The sequence below is a fragment of the Carcharodon carcharias genome, chromosome 1 (genome assembly GCF_017639515.1).
Source record: "Carcharodon carcharias isolate sCarCar2 chromosome 1, sCarCar2.pri, whole genome shotgun sequence".
NCBI lineage: Eukaryota > Metazoa > Chordata > Chondrichthyes > Lamniformes > Lamnidae > Carcharodon > Carcharodon carcharias.
In genome coordinates, this window is record NC_054467.1 from 106904509 (window position 1) to 106926648 (window position 22140).

The 22140-nt window shown below is 42.6% G+C and overlaps 1 protein-coding gene across 7 annotated transcripts in view; it reads left to right on the forward strand.

Moving 5' to 3' along the window:
* Window positions 1-9062, forward strand: part of sec31a (SEC31 homolog A, COPII coat complex component) — a 106526-nt gene extending 97464 nt beyond the window's left edge. For all 7 annotated transcript variants that reach the window (XM_041187518.1, XM_041187527.1, XM_041187536.1 and 4 more), the window contains 3 exons: window positions 3146-3265; window positions 4003-4074; window positions 8266-9062. In XM_041187518.1, the coding sequence (XP_041043452.1) occupies window positions 3146-3265; window positions 4003-4074; window positions 8266-8445 (372 nt within the window). In that variant the 3' untranslated portion in view covers window positions 8446-9062. The remainder of the gene's footprint in view (window positions 1-3145; window positions 3266-4002; window positions 4075-8265) is intronic.
* The last annotated feature ends 13078 nt before the right edge of the window (window positions 9063-22140 follow it).

A 22140-nucleotide genomic window follows, 5' to 3' on the forward strand; every position in this document is an offset into this window, starting at 1 on the left:
GTATTGGTGTTAGAACTGTGGAATGGTCCTTTGCCCTGTTCTCCTAATTTAATGAGAGTTTAGTTTACAAATATTGGCAAAGTTGATTAAAGATCAAAGAAAATATCATTTTTAACTGTATTATTCTACTACAGAAAATCCACCTGCTGGCAGAAATCTGTCCGGTTACTCTATAAGTGTTTTACGGATATTAAGGTGATTTATTTTGGGATAGGGTGAGCACCTCCCATGTACTTTTTGCTTTGTATACTGCATTAATTTTTTTCTCGCAATTTTGCTACCCCACTTCAATTCCACACTCCTCTCAGTATAAGCTGCTGGCTTTGGCAGGTGTCTTTTTGTGGCGCCTTCTCCTACACAGTTGTCTATGTAGGAAACACAGTAATAACTTGCCCCACCTGCAACAATCGAGCTTAATTGCTGGAGGGAGCAGCCCTCAACGCCTATTGATTGTCAATGTTACTACTGTATATGCAAATTTTGAGATGTATATTGGTAAAACTAAGGTTGGTGCTGCATATATCTGATGAGCATTTTGGTAGAAGGGATAGGGAGAGGCAATATTTACTTAATAGCAGAGTTCTTATTAGTGGGCAGAGGGTTCATGAGAGTTCATGTGCATAGATTTTTGAAAGGGGCAGGACATACTAAGAGAATAGCTAGCAAAACATATGGGATCTTGGGTTTTATGAAATAGAGGTATTGAGTACAAAAGCAGGGGATTAAAGCTGAACCTTTATGAAGCTCTGGTTAGGCCACAATTAAAGTATTGTGTCCCTTTCTGGTCATCATACTTCAGGAACGATATGAGGGTCCTTGAGAAAAATTTACCAGAATGGTTCCAGGGATGAGAAAATTTAGCTAACAAGGTTAGGTTGGAGAGGCTGGGGTTGTTCTCCATTGAGCAAAGGATGTTGAGGGAAGATCTGATAGAGGTTTACAAGATTATGAGAATTTAAATAGATAAAGGAAAGCTCTTCCCATTAGCTGATGGTACAAGGAATAGGGGACATAGATTTAAGGCTTTGGGCAAGAGATACGGGGGGGATGTGAGGAAGAATTGTTTTTACACAGTAATAACCAGGAACTCGCTGCCTACGAGGGTGCTAGAAACAGAGACGACGAATGATTTCAGAAAAAAACTGATAGGCATTTGAGATAAAATAAACATGCTGGGCTATGGGGATAGAGTGGGGGAATTGGGTTGACTGCAAAAGTCAGACTGAAAAAGCAAACACAAGAAGCAAAGGGAGATTATGAAAAAAGACTGGCAACTAACATAAAAGGAAATCCCAAAGTATTCTATAAGCGCATCAATAGTAAAACGGTGGTAAAAGGAGGTCTTGGGCCGATTAGGGACCAAAAAGGGAATTTGCACAGACGCAAAAGGCATGGCTGAGGTGTTAAATTAATACTTTGCATCTGTCTTTACCTATGAGGTAGATGCTGTCCAGGCCAGGGTGACAGAGGAGGAAACTCAGTAACTTGGAAGATTTAAAATTGATAAGGGGGAGATTTTGAATAAGCTGTTGGTACTTAAATTTGATAAGGCCCTGGGACCGGATGAAATGCATCCAAGAATATTGAAGGGAGTGAGAGTGGAAATTGCAGAGGCACGGGCAATAATCTTTCAATATTCCCTAGATTTGGAGGAGATGCCAGAGGATTGGAGAATTGCAGACATTACGCCCTTGTTCAGAAAAGGTTGCAAAGATCTGCCCTGCAATTACAGACCAGTCAGTTTAACTTCAGTGGTGGGAAAACTTCTAGAAACAATTATTCAGGATAGAATTAATAGCCACTTGGGAAAATTTGGATTGATTCGGAAGAGTCAGCGTGGATTTGTTAAAGGAAAATTGTGTCCAACTAATATGCTGGAGTTTTTTGAAGAGGTAACAGAAATGGTTGATAAAGGCAAGGCTGTTGATGTGGTGTATATGGACTTACAAAAGGCATTTGATACAGTGCCACACAACAGATTTGTGAGGAAAGTTATAGGCCATGAAATAAGAGGGGCAGTAGCAACAGAATTACAAAATTGGCTGAGGGATATGAAATAGAGAGTAATGGTTAATGGGTATTTTTTGGGCTGGAAGAAGGTTTGTTGTGGAGTTCCCCAGGAACCCTTGCTGTTCCTGATATATATAAATGATCTAGATCTTGGTGTGCAGGGGACTATTTCAAAGTTTGCGGATGACACAAAACTTGGGAGAATTGTAAACTGTGAGGAGGACAGTGTGGAATTTCAAAATTGTCAATGTGGGCAGATAGGTGGCAGATGAAGTCCAATGCAGAGAAGTGTGAGGCGATACACTTTGGTACAAAGAATGTAGAGAGACAGTATAAAATAAAGAATACTATTCCAAAGGGTGTGCAGGAGCAGAGAGACCTAGGTGTATTTTTATGTAAGTCATTAAAGATGGCAGGCCAAGTATAGAGAGGTGTTTCTAAAGCATACAGTTTCCTGTGCTTCATTAATAGAGTACAAGGGCAGGAAGGTTATGATGAACTTATAAGAGACACTGGTTAGAACTCAGCTGGAGTATTGTGTACAGTTCTGGGCGCCACACTATGGGAAGGATGTGAACACATTGGAGAGAGTGCAGAAGAGGTTTACGAGAATGGTTCCTGGGATGAGACACTTCAGTTATGAGAAAAGATTGGAGAAGTTGGGACTGTTTTCCTTGGAGAGGAGAAGGCTAAGAGGAGACTTGATAGAAGTTTTCGAAATAATGAGGGGAGTGGACAAAGTAGAAAGGGAGAAACTGTTCCCGCTTGTAAACAGATTGAGAACCAGAAGGCACAGTTTTAAAGTGTTTTGCAAAAGAAGCAAATGAGAGATGAGAAAAACTTTTTCACACAGTGAGCAGTTAGGGAGGAGGCAGGTTCAATTGAGGCATTCAAGAGGGCATTGGATGATTATTCAAATAGAAACAATATGCAGGGTTGCAGGGAAAAGGCAGGAAATTGCCACTAAGTTAAAATGCTCAGAGAGCTGGTGCGGACACGATGGGCCTCATGGCCTCCTTCTACATCGTAAGAAAAGAAAAGAAAAAAAAGGACTGGATTGCTCTACAGAGAGCCAGCATGGACTTGATGGGCTCCTGTGCCATAATGACTCTTGACTCTTATTTTATTTGCTCAGCCAGTACAACCAATAACCACTGAGAAAATTGCCAAGAAACCCATTCCAGAAGAGCATGCCATTCTGAAGATCACATTTGAAGGATTGATTCAGCGATGCATGACTGCAGCTACTGATCCTGTATGTGCTATACACAGTTGATTTCATTTACATTTGTATGGGTAGATAATAGGTTGTGTTATTGACCTTGTTAACTGTACCACCTGTTTGTAGGCTGATTGCTCTTTAAGACTATCTGATAGACATTTCTTAGGAGTTGTTCAGTAACGTGCAGAGCAGCTCCAGTGCCAAAGTTGTGAGACATGGCTTCAAAGTTTGAAAGTACATGAGCCCATATTTAAACTGCATCGTGAAAATAACTTTGGTGCCTGAGGAACCAAATGCGTTATACGGTGCGACATTGATTTATACAGCTTGGTTTGATTCCTGCCATGAGCTGTTTGTTGATTTCAGCTGGAATGTGATATTTATACTCCAGCTGTTCTCATTATTTCTGGCTGGGAAAGGGAGGAGTTGCCCAGGGTTCCCAGCATCCAGTAATCATCTCTCCATTGCAAAGTGCACCTGATGTAAATGATAAGCTTGGACTCTGTTATGATAGTGCCCATAGTGGAATGCTGCTAGCAGATTCAAACACTAAGAATGGAAACTCAGAGGGTGGTCCATAAAGGGTGCTGCAACTCTCAAAACTATATCCCTTTCAGAGTAAGTCAGAGAGAAAAGCAGATGGAAACTTGAAATTAGTAAGCAAGAAAAGCACAATTGTGACTGTAAGAACATTATAATATACTTATTTTATTTTGATTTCTCTGCTGCTATTCAGTTGCTAACTAGATCATAAAACATTGTTTGTTCAGCAAACCAAGAGGAAGCTGGATGATGCAAACAAGCGACTGGAGTCTCTGTATGATAAGCTACGGGACCAGGCGGTGAGTAATGTATAATGAACCACTTGCCTTTTATATTGCACTTTGCAACATGCTGGGCCCCTCATTTCCTGCAGTATGGGTTTCACACAGCTGGCATAACCCCACAATAGACACAGGTTCTTTTTTTTACTCCCTCCCCTAGCAGAAACAAATAAATTATCTGAAAAGGTAAGAATATATTTCCTGATTTCCATGCCAATTGCATTTCCCCACCATCCCAGGCAATGACCATCTCCAACAAGAGAGAATCCAACCAACGCCCCTTGACATTCAGTGGCATTACCATCACTGAATCCTGGGGGTTACCATTGACCAGAAACTGAACTGGACTAGCCATACAAATACTACAGAATAGAGGCTAGGAATAGTGTGACAAGTAACTCACCTCCTGACTCCCCAAAGCCTGACCACCATCTACAAGGCACAAGCCAGGAGTGTGATGGAATACTCCCCACTGGTCTGGATGAGTGTAACTCCCACAACACTCAAGAAGCTTGACACCATCCAGGACAAAGCAGCCCACTTGATTGGCGCCACATCCACAAACATTCACTCCCTCCACCACTGATGCACAGTAGCAGCAGTATATACCATCTACAAGATGCGCTGCAAGAATTCACCAAGGCTCCTTCGAAAGCACCTTCCAAACCCACAACTACTACCATCTAGAAGGACAAGGGCAGCAGATAGATGGGAACACCACCACCTGGAAGTTCCCGTCCAAGTCACTCACCATCCTGGCTTGGACATATATTGTCGTTCCTTCACTGTCGCTGGGTCAAAATCTTGGAACTCCCTCCCTCACAGCACAGTGGGTGTACCTACACCACAAGGACTGCAGCAGTTCAAGAAGGCAGTTCACTACCACCTTCTCGAGGGCAAAGAATGAATAAAGAAAAACGCCTTCCCAATATTTTTAAAATTCCCCTCTTCTGCAAACAATGACATGTATGAATACAGTTCCATAGGCGAAAGCCATCCTCTGCTAGTTACTTTCTTCATAGAGGTAACTTTCTAAGCTCAAAATTCCAGCATGGAAGCTCACAAAATGGTGCACAGTCCACATCTCAATTTCTGATAAGTGATGCCAATTGACAAGGCACTTGACCAACCAGCAGCATCCTCAGGCACCTTTTATGAACCTAGGAAGTAAAGGTAGAGCACAGTGTAATCTGAGCACTGAATTTTTCCTAACTATCTGCCCTAAGTGTCTGCAGCTTTAATAATTTTGGCTCTGAATTGCTGAACTGGAGTTCAGGCTGCAGACATTGCTAGGAATTGGGGAGGGGGAAGGTTATCTCAACGTTTTGTTTCAGGAGGCAGTTACACCCCTAGGGTTAGGTAGAATATTAGATTTGGTCAATGGTCGGGGACAGGAGGGTGTGACTATGAATCAGGTAGGTATTTGGATCTAGACATAGTGATCGAGGAGCCTCAGCCCTTGAATTTGATCAACAGGTACAAGGTACTTGCTACCTGTGTGGCTGAGTACAAGGACTGCAGGCAAAAGGGCAAACTGACCATAGCACCATTGTGCAGGAAACCAGTCAAGTTGGAGGAGCAAAAAGGAATATGATAGTGACAGTATAGTCAGGGGTATAAATACTGTTCTCTAGCTGTGACTAGGAGTTCTGAAGGTTGTGTTGCCTGCTTGGCACCAAGATTAAAGACATCTCGCTGGAGAAGAACTTGCAGTGGAGGAAGAGGATCCAATTGCTGTAGTGCACATAGGAAACAACGACATGGGTAGAACTAAGAATGAGTTTCATTGAAAGGAATTTGAGGAACTGAGTTCTAAATTGATAAGCAGAACCTCAAGGGTAATAATCTCTGGACTACTAACCAAGCAAATTGGCATGGGGTCAAGAAGATTAGAGTATTAAATGTGTGCCTCAAAGAGTGGTGTGGGAAGAATGGGTTTCAATTCAGGAGACATTGAGAGCAGTACTGAAAAAAGAGGGAGTTGTTCTGTTGGGATGAGAGTCACTTATACAAGGCTGATGTCACCATCCTGGCAATTGTATACCTAGGGCCGTGGATGGAACTTTAAATTAAAACTCGGGAGAGGGTGCCAAGGGTGGTAGGGGTGGGTGGTGGGGACCAGGTGAAGTGAAATTTAGGAATCTGAAGAGAAAAGTTGAGGCAGTAAAGCAGTGTAGCAATTTGGGTAAAAACAAGCAGTGTGGGGCAGGAAAGGACAGACTAGAATCTTATATTTAAGAAAACAGTTATATAGATATAAGGTGAGACCAGGCTGTGGTTGATTGAGTAAATAGATTAAAGGTGTGGAAGTAAATAAGCAGTGGGAAACATTTAAAGAAATTATTCAACAGATGTAACTTCTAATTTAAAAAAAATTCAGCAAGAAAGATCCATCTGAGGCTTGCTAGAGAAGTTAAGGATGGGATTAGATTAAAAGAACCTTATATTGTTGTGAAGAATAGTGAGCCTGAGAATTGAGAGAGTTTTAGAAACCAGCAAGGGGTGACCAAAAAGTTGTTGACAATGGAAAAAATTGAACATGAGTAAACTAGCCAGAAATATAAAAACAGATTGTAAGAATTTTTACAAATGTACAAAAAGGAGACTACAAACTAAAGTAAATATTGGTCCCTTAGAAGCAAGGACGGGAAACTTATGGACAATGAGGAAATGGGAAAGATGTTGAATAAATATTTTGTCTATCTCCACAGTTGAAGGTACGAATTACATACCAGAAATAGAGGGTAACCAAAAGGCTAATAAGAGTGAGGAACTTAGTGATTAATATCAGCAAAGAAAAAAGCATTAGAAAAACATGAGACTTAAAGCCACAAATCCCCTATATCATGGGGTGATTTGTATTTTCCCTGCCACTGTTTATCACGTTAGAATATGAAAAACTATTCCTTAGCATAATGAGTTCATTTGTCATGCAATTTTTCTATTTCCTTAACTTGCCTTTCAATCCCTTCCTCCTTCGTCTCTCTGTGCACTTGTGCTATCTTCTTCAGTTAAGAGAGCACACAATCCCCACCACAAATGCTCCCCGTTTATCTTATTGTTGACTCTATTTGGAGCTGTGCTTTGAGCATGAAGAGTTTTCCAAAAGTCAGTAGGCCAGATCTTTAACTAATTTGGTGTGATACTCATTTATTTAAGTTTGAAACTGCAAAATATTTTGTTGTATTACATTCTTATGTTACACTCCCTGTAGAGACCAATAAGCTTTTAAAAGAGATGAATTTCCCAACAACCAACAGAAAGAATCGAAAGACAGGCTTTCACTTTTTAAGACTTTTACTATAACATGCAAACCAAAATCAATATAGATCAAACGGTAGTTAACAGGTAACTAATACATCAAACTAAAGAAAAGGTGCTTTCATATAAACTAACTAATGCAACCAAAGTATGCCTTACGGAACCCTTTTGCCTTACATCACAACTCTGGCAGATATGTAGCATTAATGGACCTGTCCCAGAACCACTCCCAGCTCTCCAAAGGAAGGTTGCCTCTCCCTGCCATGCCAGGTTGAAACTTCCAATTGACAATTTTTCCACTCCACCTAAGTTTTCCCAGATACGATTGTCCCTAGCAACGTACACCCGATCCTTAAATCTTCAATTGCTCCATCTATTCTGTTCCCTTCTGTACAGGAACTGCACTCTTAAAAGCACCCTTCTTGATCGTTAATTCAAAACAGTTCTCCCTGCTTTTCCATATTAGTAGCTTCTTTGTTCCTGCATCTCAAAAAGCAGCTGTCTTTTTTCTGTGGGATACTGTGAAAAGTGTTAATTTGAGTTTCTATCCCCATGGCAACTGGATCACACAGGCATTTCTCCAAACTGAGGTATTTATCAAGAATTCATCCTTCTTCCCCCCCACCCCCATACTTCAGAATGTTCTGCCTTATCTTAAGTTAAAGGAGACATTTTTAAAACATAATCATCTTGTAAAGTTCAGCATTCATGACACTTAACAATAAACACAGCTTCATTTGTTGGTGATCACTGTTTCTGTTTTTGATCAAAAATCTCTTAATTTCTTATGTTGACAATTCTGAGGCAATGTCCGGGAAAAAAATTTCTTTAGAGGTCACCTCAAGACCATTAACAATAGAGTGAATGGTACCAAAAAGCCACATCACTAGTGTGTTGCAGTCAAGGAATTATGTTCTTGATATTAACACTTTCCTTCATTTCTTGCAGCTCTCACCAGCCATAGTTGGCGGTTTACACAACATAGCAAGGAGCATCGAAACTCGGAACTACAGTGAGGGATTAAGCATCCACACGCACATAGTGAGCACCAGTAACTTCAGTGAAATCTCTGCATTCATGCCAGTCCTGAAAGTGGTTCTCACCCAGGCTAATAAATTAGGTGTTTGATATAAAAGCCTTTTTTTGAGAAAAGCAAGCTATATAATTTGAAAAGTAAATGTTGGCCAAACCTATGTTGGTTTAGATTGAAATGAAAATATGAGCAAAGACAATTTAAATACCCATGATTAATGGACTTAAGTTTCATTCCATATTGCATTTTTTGGCTGTCTTACCACAGCGCCTTTATATAAAAGAGGCAAAACATTCCAATATATAATCAGATATATATAAATCCAGTGGCAATGCACCCTGATGTTTTAAATCTGTCTATATTGCCTGTTTTAAAAAAAAGCCATTAAATTATGTGACCTACATAGGACAAATGGAATCCATACAGTATTGTAATAATCCAGATGCATGCATTATTGATCAAACTAAAATACAGGTTTATGTACCACTGATTTATTTAGTGGCAGAGTGTACTTTAATAAAAAGAAGTGTAGGGCTTTGTCTAGAACCAATACAGACTGGAAGAGTATGCTATATGGACTGGAAGACGATACTTGATTTATGGCTAAGTTTTGGGAAAAAGTTCAAACAGCAGCAAATCTTTCCCTATGTTCAATTTTATGATTCAGAAGCACACCTACAATTCATCTTTTAAATAAACATTAATTTATTTACATTCATTGTCGTCTTTTTCTGTTGAACTTGTCATAACAGTCAAGACAGCTGAATGTTGGGGATGTACATTTGCCAGATATTGTCATACAGTGTTAACAGCGAATTCAGGAGGTTGCAATAGCTCAGATAACCCTGCTTCATGTTCTTTTTTAGATCTTTCTGTTGAGTGATTAAAGCCAAAAATAAATGTTGCCTTCTGCTGAAAAATGAAATACTAAGACACTTCCACTCATACTCTTGCCTTACTGGAGCACTGTTGATTGTTTCCTATGCAATGTCAGCAAAATCAATGGAAGCTATCATTACTGAAGCATCGTTGAAGCATCAAAGAAACCAATCAAATTTTCCTCTCTCAGTACAGAACAGATCAAAATTCCCATAAGAAGCTGTGTGTTGCCCCCATCACTCCTCCCCATCTCCTTCAATGAGGATCATCACTCTGGCTGTCCAAGATTTCCAGAATCCTGAATCCGTGGCTAACGAAGGCCACTATTTCACCAAATCAGGTCCTTCAGGGTAAACTGGAGGCTTTTAAAGTGTTCAAGCTAGTTACAAGTTTTGGCTCATGTTCAAGGGGAAAGAGACCGTATCTCTGACTAAAGACAGAACCTTTAAATATTGCACTTGAGTGTGTATGCCACTTATACATAACTTAAGGTTTCAACTTGTTCAAAATATAGTCATGTACAGTGTTTAGCCGTTTTTAACAATGCCATGTGCTGATCAAGATGAAAGATTCCATAACTGAGAAATGGAACCCTGCATCATAATCAACCATCTCATTCTTCCAATCTGATGAAAGACCCTTGAGCTGATCTTTGTCTTTCTCTTTCCATGAATGCCGTCTGACCCACTGAGCCCTAGTGGGGGTGGGGTGGGGGGAAGGGCTCGAAATGGGCTAAAAGGTGGAGATGAAACAATAGATCGAAATAAATTTAAAAATAGGTGGGAAAAGAAAAATATGTTTGTTAAAAAATTATAAATTATTGGAAAACGGAAGATTGGAAAGGGGGTGGGGATGGAGGAGAGAGCTCATTATCTGAAATTGTTGAACTCAATATTAAGTCCGGAAGACTGTAAAGTGCCTAATCGGGAGATGAGGTGCTGTTCCTCCAGTTTGTGTTGAGCTTCACTGGAACATTGCAACAGGCCAAGGACGGACATGTGGGCATGAGAGCAGGGTGGTGTGTTGAAATGGCAAGCGACAGGGAGGTCTGGGTCATGCTTGCGGATAGACTGAAGGTGTTCCACAAAGCAGTCACCCAGTCTGCGTTTGGTCTTTTCAATGTAAAGGAGACCGCATTGGGAGCAGTGAATGCAGTAGACTAAACTGAGGGAAGTGCAAGTGAAGCGCTGCTTCACTTGAAAGGAGTGTTTGGGCCCTTGGACGGTGAGGAGAGGGGAAGTAAAGGGGCAGGTGTTGCACCTTCCGTGGTTGCATGGGAAGGTGCCGTGGGAGGGGTTTGAGGTGAAGGGGGTGATGGAGGAGTGGACCAGGGTGTCCCGGAGGGAAGGATCCCTGCGAAAAGCTGCCGGGGGGGTTGAAGGGAAGATGTGTTTGGTGGTGGCATCATGCTGGAGTTGGGCGGAAATGGTGGAGGATGATCCTTTGAATGTGGAGGCTGGTGGGGTGATAAGTAAGGACAAGGGGGACCCTATCATGGTTCTGGGAGGGAGAGGAAGGTGTGAGGGCGGATGCGCGGGAGATGGGCTGGACACGGTTGAGGGCCCTGTCAACCACCTTGGGTGGAAAAACTCGGTTAAGGAAGAAGGAAGACATGTCAGAGTAACTGTTTTGGAAAGTGCCATCATCAGAACAGATGCAACGGAGGCGAAGGAACTGAGAGAATGAGATGGAGTCCTTACAGGAAGTGGGGTGTGAGGAGCTGTAGTTGAGGTAGCTGTGGGAGTTGGTAGGCTTGTAATGAATATTGGTGGACAGTGTATCACCAGAAATTGAGACAGAGAGGTCAAGGAAGGGGAGGGAAGTGTCAGTGTTGAACCACATGAAAACAATGGAGCGGTGCAAATTTGAAGCAAAATTAATACATTTTTCCAGGTCCAGATGAGAGCATGAAGCGGCACCGAAGCAGTCATCGATGTACTGGAGAAAGAGTTGTGGGAGGGGCCTGAGTAGGACTGGAACAAGGAATGTTCCACATACCCGCTAAAGAGACAGGCATAACTGGGGCCCATGTGGGTACCCATAACCACACCTTTTATTTGGAGGAAGTGAGATGAGTTTAAGGAGAAATTGTTCAGTGAGAGAACAAGTTCAGCCGGACGGAGGAGAGTAGTGGTGGATGGGGATTGTTCGGGCCTCTGTTCAAGGAAGAAGCAGAGAGCCCTCAGACCATCCCAGTGAGGGATGGAGGTGTCGGGAGATTGGATGTCCATGGTAAAGAGGGAGGCGGTTGGGGCCAGGGAACTGGAAATTGTTGATATGATGTAGGGTGTGAGAGGAATCGTGGATGTAGGTGGGAAGAGACTGGACAAGGGGAGAGGGAATGGAGCAAGAAATGAATTCTGTGGGGCAGGAACAGGCTGACACGATAGGTCTGCCAGGACAGTCCTGTTTGTGGATTTTGGGTAGCAGATAGAAGTGGGCTATCCGAGCTTGGGAGACTGAGGTTGGAAGCTGTGGAGGGAAGAGTTCCAGAGGAGATGAGGTCAGTGACAGTCCTGGAAACAATGGCTTGATGTTCAGTGGTGGGGTCATGATCCAGGGGAAGGTAGGAGGAAGTGTCTGCGAGTTGACACTCAGCCTCTGAGGTACAGGTCAATGCACCAGACAATAACAACACCACCCTTGTCAGCGGGTTTGACCTGAGAGAACGGAGAACGGCAAGTTCAGAAAGAGACATGTTAGAGTGGGTGAGAGGAGCAGAGAAATTGAGACAACTGATGTCACGCCGACAGTTCTCAATGAAAAGATCAAGAGCAGGTAAAAATCCAGAGGGAGGGGTCCAGGTGGAGGGAGAATATTGGAGGCAGCTAAAAGAATCCGTTGAACAGGGAGAGGACTCCTGCCCAAAGGAGTGAGCACAGAGGTGAAGGCAGCGGAAGAAGAGTTCAGCATCATGCCGAGCCCAAAATTCATCGACGTGAGGGCATAAGGGTATGAAACTAAGTCCTTTGCTGAGCACTGAACGTTCAGCATCAGAGAGAGGAAGGTCAGAGGGTATGGTGAATACATAGCCAGGGCTGGGATTGGAAGACAGGATGGGGACAGAGGGATGGGCAGGGGTGGAGGGTCCTGGATGGGTGTTGGTGTCGATGAATTGTTGGAGTTTGCGTTCCTTTGAATCTGAAAGAAAGAGGCAAAGTTTCTTGCTGAGGCGTCGGATGAGACGAAGAATAAAATTAAACTGGGGACAAGGACAGCTCAGAAATAGGGTGCGTCGGTGCTGCTGGAGGGAGAGGTCGAGTGTGTTCATATGGCGGCGCATGGCACTGAGTGTGGATCTCAGGATGTGACGAGAACAGCAGTCCGAGGAGCATTGTATGTCCTGGCAATACCTGTAATCCTGGGTGGGTTCGAAACATGAGGGGTGGAACTTCAGTTGGAATCCACATGGGGTAAGTCGGAGACGGAGACAGTCACTGAGGAATGAAATATGGCTGTGAAAGTGAGTTTTAGTAAACACCATGTCAAACACCAGGAGAGAAATGGAAAGCAATGAAGGTGAACAGGGCAAAAGAGACGGGAGGAAATCCTGTCAGAGAGAAGAGCAATACTTCTTCAAAGTAGACATTCCTTGAAGAGAGATGGCAGTCAATTAAACTTTAAGATAAAAGCAAAATACTGCGGATGCTGGAAATCTAAAACAAAAACAAAAATACCTGGAAAAACTCAGCAGGTCTGATAGCATCTGCGGAGCGGGATACAGTTGACATTTCGAGACTGTATGACCCTGCATCAGAACTAAAAAATATAGAAATGAGATGAAATATAAGCTGGAAGAGGGGGGTGGGACAGAGCTCGATAGGGGGCCAGTGATAGATGGAGGCCAAGAAGAGACTGCCAAAGATGTCATAGACAAAAGGACAAAGGGGTGTTGACGGTGGTGATATTATCTGAAGGATATGCTAATGGGGACATTAAGTGTAGCAAGCAGGACAAGCTAGTGGTAGATGGCCCTGGTGGGGGTGGGGTGGGGGGGAAGGGAACGAAATGGGCTAAAACGTGGAGATAAAACAATAGATCAAAATAAATTTAAAAATAGGTGGAAAAGAAAAATATATTTGTTAAAAAATTATAAATTATTGGAAAAGGGATTGGAAAGGGGGTGGGGATGGAGAAGAAGGCTCATTATCTGAATTTGTTGAACTCAATATTAAGTCCGGAAGACTATAAAATGCCTAGTCGGAAGATGAGGTGCTGTTCCTCCAGTTTGTGTTGAGCTTCACTGGAACAATGCAGCAGGCCAAGGACGGACATGTGGGCATGAGAGCAGGGTGCAGTGTTGAAATGGCAAGCAACAGGGAGGTCTGGGTCATGTTTGTGGACAGACCGAAGGTGTTCCGCAAAGCAGTCACCCAGTCTGCGTTTGGTCTCTCCAGTGTAGAGGAGAGTGCATTGGGAGCAGCAAATGCAGTAGAATAAACTGAGGGAAGTGCAAGTGAAGCGCTGCTTCACTTGAAAGGAGTGTTTGGGCCCTTGGACGGTGAGGAGGGGTGAAGTAAAGGGGCAGGTGTTGCACCTTCTGCGATTGAACGGGAAGGTGCTGTGGGAGGGGGTTGAGGTGTAGGGGGTGATGGAGGAGTGGACCAGGGTGTCCCAGAGGGAATGATCCCTGTGGAAAGCCGCTGGGGAGGATGAAGGGAAGATGTGTTTGGTGATGGCATCATACTGGAGTTGGCGGAAATGGTGGAGGATGATCCTTTGAATGCGGAGGCCGGTGGGGTGATAAGTGAGGAAAAGTGGGACCCTATCATGGTTCTGGGAGGGAGAGGAAGGTGTGAGGGTGGATGCGCGGGAGATGGGCCGGACACGGTTGAGGGCCCTGTCAACCACCGTGGGTGGAAAACCTTAGCTTTAGCCATTATATAAATGTATATAAATATACATTTATCCATTCTGTTCCCACATCTCTTTCTTCCCTTTTCCTTCATCCACCCATCCAATCTAACCTTGAATGTTAAAAAAGTTTCTGCCTCAGCCACTAACACTGGGAGTGACTTGCAATTCTTTCCTGTCCTCTGTTCTAAATCTCTTAGGTACAAGATTATAATATGTCCTCTCATTCTTGGACCCTCAACCAATGGAAGTCGTTTGTTTCTAACTACCTTGTCCCATACTTACATAATTTCAAACTCTTCTATCACATTAATATTGCACCATAAACTGCATAATTCTAATGAAAGAAACCCCAAGTATTTATTTCTGTTTCTATGTCATCACCAAGGGTATAAAAGCAAAATCCGGTGGATGCTGGAAATCTGAAACAAAAACAGAAAATGCTGGAAAAACTTAGCAAGCCTGGCATCATCTGTGGAGAGGGAAAAACAAAGTTAACGTTTCGAGTCCGTATGACCCTCCTTCAGAGCACCACGGCCCCCTCCCCCCACACTATCCCCCACAGGACCATCTGTCACTTGTTCCATGTTGTCCTTTTTCACAATGCTGCCCTTGTTCTGCTATAATCACTTTGTCCTTTCCACAATTATTTTCCTACATTTATATTTTATCCTGACTTTACAAGCTGCCTGTAAGTCCTATTTTTTAAGCTTTAAATTTGATCTGACCCTTGCCAACATTCGATGTAGCCTTTTTCCCCTTTCTAGAATATATTTGATTGGTACACCTTCTATCCCCTATTTAAATATTTCTGATTCATGTTTTTATTTGCCATTTTTTACCTTCTGGCTAATTTGGACAAAATCCTTTTCTTTTAAAAAAAAGTCTGTCTGTGACATCTTTTGATTATCCGCTCCTATCACTGCTTGCTTGTCCCTACAACCACCTCCCCCCCACCCCCTTAAACCAGCTTATATTTCACCCCTCTCCTAATATTCACTCAGTTCTGTTGAAGGGTCATGAGGACACGAAACGTCAACTGTTCTTCTGTGCCGATGCTACCGGACCTGCTGAGTTTTTCCAGGTAATTCTGTTTTTGTTGATATCCTGCTCTAACATTTCTATTCTTAAGCCAAATTCTAATAACTTACCTTGGTAATATAATTTAAAGTGACCTTACCTCAATGCCATTATTAGCACCTTTTTTTTTAGCACTAACCACTACCATTAATAATCCCTTTGTCCTTTAGTTCATGACACCTTTGTCAATCCCTTGTTTGTCCCCACCTATCGCTGGCCTTCCATCCTGCTCCACCCCCCTTAAACAGTATAAATTGCATCACATTTCCACTTCTCTTCAGCTCTGAAGAAGGGTCATACGGACTCAAAACGTTAACTTTGTTTTTCTCTCTCCGTGGATGCGGTCAAACCTGCTGAGTTTTTCCAGCATTTTCTGTTTTTGCACCATGGGTATCCTCACATTGAATTATGTCATCAATGTAAGTTATTAGAATTTGGCTTAAGAATAGAAATGTTAGAGCAGGGTATCTGACTGGAGACAGCAAGGTAAAGTAAGACTTTTTTTTAAAGAAAAGGATTTTGTCCAAATTAGCCAGAAGGAAAAAATGGCAAATAAAAACATGTATCAGAAATATTTAAATAGGGGATAGAAAGTGTACCAATCAAATATATTCTAGAAAGGGAAAAAAGGCAACATCAAAGGTTGGCAAAGGTCAGATCAAATTTAAAGCTTAAAATATAGCACTTATAGGCAGCTTGTAAAGTCAGGACAAAATATAAATGTAGGAAAATAATTGCGGAAAGGACAATGGTATACAAGTGTGAAGGATTCATGATAGGAGGAAAAATGACTGACGTACTACATGACTAGTGTAAAACCCAAGGACAAAGTTGAAAGCAATGTAAACTCATACCAGACTTGGCACTCAGTATGTTCAGCCAGCACAAAGTAGCAATCAAGAAAGCCAACAGAATGTCAAATTTTATATATAAATGTATATATTATAGTTGTTTGGTAGTATAGAACTTGAGCATTGCTGAAAAATAGAGACATATCTAAGCTTTTTGTCTTGCACTCATCAGAATACTCACAAGAATACCAATAGAAGGGGAAGGCAACTGGTTGGCAAGTGGCGTTGCCATGGAGAATGCACCATTGATGGTGACTGACAGTTAACTGCCAAGCGTTGTTTGAAATTTAAACATGGCAGCTTGACCCTGATTGGTCAAGGCATTGCCCTGAGGAATGAGTCAGCGAATGGCTGTCACTTATTTTGTTTAGCTGTAACAGGCACAATGTATGTACATGTTCTTATATCTGCAACAAACAGGGCCCTGTGTATTAATATATGTGGCTTACAGTACACGCAAATGCACCACACTGCAAGCCTGACTGACAATCTTAAGTTGTAACTCTGAGCACCGAAGATTATTCAGCAAATATTGTTCAATCGTGGAATCACATCTAATGTTGGACACTCTTTTGAGTTTTGCAAGCACAGGCTGGTTGGATACAATCTGTACCTTGACCATTGTGAACAGACATGCTGTTTGATATGATCCACCAGGTTTTGGGACGTACAGCCTACACACCTAGCATCACACTGGCACTGAAATTCAATACCACATTATCCATTTGTGTGAAAGGCAGAACGTCTTTTTGGCTTGATGGCAGCATCCTGTTATTGGCAAATTCCACTCATGTTGTTACAGTATAGCAGCAGCGTGAAACAGCTAGCTTAACCTGTTGCTCAAATTTTTGACATACCTTGCTCTTCCATGGTAATCGAGGTAAACTGGACACTTTTCAGGGCTGAAAGTGATGGCCTTATATACAGTGCGAAATGATCTGATAAGGGTAGCCATTCTCCTGAGGATACCTTTGATGAGCCCTATTTCAGCATCAAGCTTGCAGGGTGAGCAACTAGCTCAGGCCCGCTTTACAAGGTTGCCAATCAGACCAATCTTATAGTACATGGAGCTGTAAGAATCCCAACACTTATATTGACTAGTGAAGATATGCTAGTGGTGAACCATGGTAGAGAATCCCCTGACAGATTTCAACAGGTGAAACTACTATGTAGTAGCAACATGAGTCGTATTCCTCACTAACAGGATGCAGCCGTCAAGCCAAAAAGACGTTCTGTCTGTCACAAATGAGTAATGTTGTATGTGAATCTCTGTACCAGTGTGATTCTAGGTATGCAGGCTGTGTGTCCCAAAGACTGGCTGATCGTATCAAACAATATGTCCCAGCCACTCTTCACAAAGGACAATGGACAAGGTACAGACTGTACCCACCCAGCCCATGCTTACAAAACTCAAAACACAGTGTCCAACATTAAATGTGATTCTGCAGTTGGACATTTGCTGAATAATCCTCAATGTGCTAAGAATTACACCGACAACTAATTTAAGACTGTCAGCCGGGCTTGCAGTGTGGCACATTTGTGTGTACTGTAAGCTACATATATTAATACACTGGTCCCTGTTGTTTGCAGACAGAAAGAACATGTATACACATTGCATCTGTTTCAGCTAACCAAAATAAGTGACCAGGGCAATGCCGTGACCAATTAGGATCAAACTGCCTCGTTTAAATTTCAAACAATGCTTGGCAGCAGCAGAATTGTACTCAAACACAATCTGTAACCTCATGGCCTGGCATATCCCCCACTCTATCATTACCATCAAGCCAGGGATCAACCCTGGTTCAATGAAGAGTGCAGAGCATGAACATGGTGAAGCCATAACACAGAACTATTTGCGTGCCAAACAGCATAAGCAGCAAGTGATCCCACAGCCAATGGATCAGATCTAAGCTCTGCAGTCCTGCAACGTCCAGTCGTGAATGGTGGTGGACAAGTAAACAACTCACTGAAGGAGAGGCTTCACAAATATCCCCTTCTCAATGGTGGAGGAGCCTAGCACATCAGTACAAAAGATAAGGTATTTGCAACAATCTTCAGCCAGAAGTGCCGAGTGGATGGTCCATCTCGGCTTCCTCCGGATGTCCCCAGTATTACAGTTGCCAGTCTTCAGCCAATTCGATTTACTCCACGTGATATCAAGAAACAGCTGATGGCATTGGATACTGCAAAGGCAGTGGGCCCTCACAATATTCCGGCAATAGTACTGAAGACATGCTCCAGAACTTGCTGCGCCCCTAGCCAAACTGCTCCAGGACATCTACAACACTGGCATCTACCCAGCTATGTGGAAAATTTCCCAGCTATGTCCTGTACACAAAAAGCAGGACAAATCCAACCCGGCTAATTACCGCCCCATCAGTCTATTCTCCAACATCAGTAAAATAATGGAAGGTGTCATCGACAGTGCTATCAAGCGGTACTTGATTAGGAATAATCTGCTCATTGATGCCCAGTTTAGGTTCTGCCAGGGCCACTCAGCTCCTGACTCATTACAGCCTTGGTTCAAACATGGACAAAAGAGCTGAACTCCTGAGGCAAGGTGAGAGTGACTGCCCTTGACCTCAAGGCAGCATTTGACTGAATGTGGCATCAAGGAGCCCGAGCAAAACTGGAATCAATGGGAATCAGGGGGAAAGATCTCCGCTGATTGGAGCCATATCTAACACAAAGGAAAATGGTTGTAGTTGTTGGAAGTCAGTCACCTCAGCTCCAGGATATCACTACAGAAGTTCCTCAGGGTTGTGTCCATCTTCAGCTGCTTCATCAATGGCCTTCCTTCCAACATAAGGTCAGAAGTGGGGATGTTTGCTAATGATTGCACAATGTCCAGCACCATTCGCAGTTTAGAAGAATTGAAAACGATACAAGTCTGAGGCCGAAAACAATGAGAATAAGTTAAATGTTAAAGTGTTTGCCTGAGACTGAATGCTTTGATTTGGGTGAGTTGTCTTTAATAACTCAACCATTGTGTCAGGTAAGACCTGAAATTTCTTTTTATTTCTTATTCTCGGAATGAGGGCATTTGCTATGCATGACTTATTGCCTTTGAGCAGGTGGCAGTCGGCATTTTTCTTAAATTGATACAGTCCTTGTGATGAAAGTGCTTCGACAATGCTGTTAGGTAGGTAATTCTGTCTACTTGCTGTCTTTGCCCTAGCTGCCTGGAGTGCTGTTTTTAGCTGCAGTAGAGTGCCTAAGTTGGAGTTTGGTGACTGAGGGAGTTCAGTGAGGAGGGAGGAAGTGCTCCTTTTCTTTTCCACGTTTGTTCAGAAAGAAGAGTGGTGGCTTGGGTAAGTAGGACCTGATGAGTAAATTAGAAATGTGTAGTTTTTTAAAACAAATAGTTATACTTGGATTTAACTGAGAAGCGCCAAGACTAAGGGAAATTTAGGGCCAATATAATAAAGTAATATAAATAATCCAAAGTAGAATAAAATTAACACGGGGGAAATAGAGCTAAGACATGGCAGGCTCAGTCAAGTGGAATGCATGTCCTGTAATATGTGCGAAGTCATGGATGCTACTGGTTTTCTAGATGACCACATGTGCTGGAAGTGCTGCCAGCTGCAGAAACTTGAGTTCTGGATTTCAGAGTCCCCTGGGGACTCACTAATCAGTTTCCTTTTTTGGAAGCTGGAGAGGGCACTAATTCTTTAGAGGAGTGCATTCAGACCCAAGTTTGTGGCACCACAAAAGGCTTGAATGTACAGGAGGAGAGGAAGAAGAAAGGAAAAGCAATAGTGATAGGGGATTCATTGGTTAGGGGAACAGACAGATGTTTCTGTGGCCGTAGATGTGACTCCAGGATGGTTTGTTGCCTTCCTGGTGGCAGGGTCAAGGATGTCACAGAGCAGCTGCAGGACATTCTTCTGGGAGAGGGTGATCAGCCAGAGGTCATGGTCCACATTGGTACCAATGACTTAGGTAGGAAGTGGGATGTGGTCCTGCAATCAGAATTTAGGGAGCTAAGTAGAAAATTAGCAAGCAGGACCTCAAATGTAGTAATCTCCAGATTACTCCCATGTGCAAGTGAGAACAGAAATAGGAGGATAAGACAGATGAATGCATGGCTGAAAAGATGGTGCAGGAGGGAGGGCTTTAGATTCCTGGGACACTCAGACTGGCTCTGGGGGAGATGGCACCTGTACAAGCTGGACGGGTTGCACCTGAGCAGAGCCTGGATTGAGTTCCTTGTTCGGAGGGCTTTAAACTAACTAGCAGGGATGTGGGAACCAAGAAAAATTATTAGAGAGGAATATCAGGGTGTACAAGATACTAGGAGGGACAGATAGCACAAGAGCATAGTAAGTTAATAGGTGGAGTCAGGGTTAGGGAGAAAGTAATAAAATCTAAGTCAAGGTTACTATGCATGTATGTGAATACACGGAGTATAGTAAATAAGATTGGGGAGTTACAGGTGCAGATTGCCATGTGGAAATATGATGTTGTGGTGATAACAGAGAACTGGCTCAAGGAAGGGCAGAACTAGGTGTTAAATATTCCTGGTACAAGGTGTTCAGAAAGATAGGAAAGGAAGGAAAGGAGGGGTGGCAGTATTGGAGAGAATTAAGGAGAGAATTGTAGTGGTGGAAAAGAGGATGTCCCAGAGGGTTCAAGGACAGAATCAATTTGGCTAGAGCTAAGAACAAAAAGGGTGCGATTACATTGCTCGGTGTAGTCTACAGACTGTCAACTAGTGGGAAGGACGTAAAGGAACAAATCTTCAGGGAAATTGCAGAAAGATGCAAGCATTATAGAGTAGTTATAATGGGGGGTGTTAATTACCTGAATGTAGACTGAGACAGTAGTAGTGTAAAGGGCGGAGAGGGGCTAAAGTTCCTAGGTTATGTGCAGGAAATTTTTCTACAGCAGTATGTGTCAAGTCCAACAAGAAAAAAGGCATTGTTGGACCTGATTCTTGGAAATGAGATGGGCCAAGTAGATCAAGTGTCAGTGGGGGAACATTTAGGACACAGCAATCGTTGTATTGTATGTTTTAGGATGATGGTAGAAAAGGACAATAGGCAATCCAGAGTAAGAATCATTAACTTGTTGAGAGCTGACTTCTCTGGGGCAAAAATGGATCTGGGCCAGATAGACCGGAATGAAAGATTGGAGGGAAAAACTGTAGTTGAACAATGGGCTGCCTTCAAAAAAGAGTTGGTTTGGGCACAGTCAAGGTATATTCCATCGTAAGGGAAAGGTAGGGCAAACAAATCCAGAGCTCCCTGGGTGAAAATGGGGATAGAAATTAAGATAAACAATAAAACATGTGCTTATGACAGGTGTCAGGTAGAAAACACAATTGAGAACCAAGAGGGATACAGAAGGTTCAGAGGGGAGGTGAAAAATCTCATTAAAGAAGCGAAGAGGGGTTATGAGAAAAGACTGGCAGCCAACATAAAGGGGAATCCCAAAATCTTCTACAGGCATATAAATAGTGAAAGGGTGTTAAAAGAAGGAGTAGGGCCAATTAGGGACCTAAAAGGGCTGAGGTATAAATGAATACTTTGCACCACCTTTATCAAGGAGGTAAATGCTATCCAGGCCATGGTGACAGATGAGGAAACTCTGTCACTAGAAGGGTTCAAATTGATAAGGAGAAAGTGTTAAATAGACTGTTGGTACTTAAAGTTGACAAGGCACCAGGACCGGATAAGATGCATCCAAGGATATTGAAGGAAGTGAGAGTAGAAATTGCAGGGGCACTGGCCATAATTTTTCAGTCTTTCCTAGACTGGGGGGGTGGTGCCAGAGGACTGGAGAATTGCAAACATTACACTCCCGTTCAAAAGAGGTTGTAAGGATAAGCCCAGCAATTACAGACTGGTCAGTTTAATTTCAGTGGTGGGCAAGATTCTAGAAACAATTATTCGGGATATAATTAATAATCACATGGAAAAATATGGGTTGATAAGGAAGATCTCTAAAGGGGAAATCGTGTTTAACTAACTTATTGGAGTTTTTTGAAGAGGAAACAGAAAAGATCGATGAGGGTAACACTTTTTATGCGGCGTACATGGAATTTGAAAAGGCATTTGACACAGAGCCACAAAATAGACTTGTGAGAAAAGTTATTGGTCATGGAATAAAAGGGACAATAGC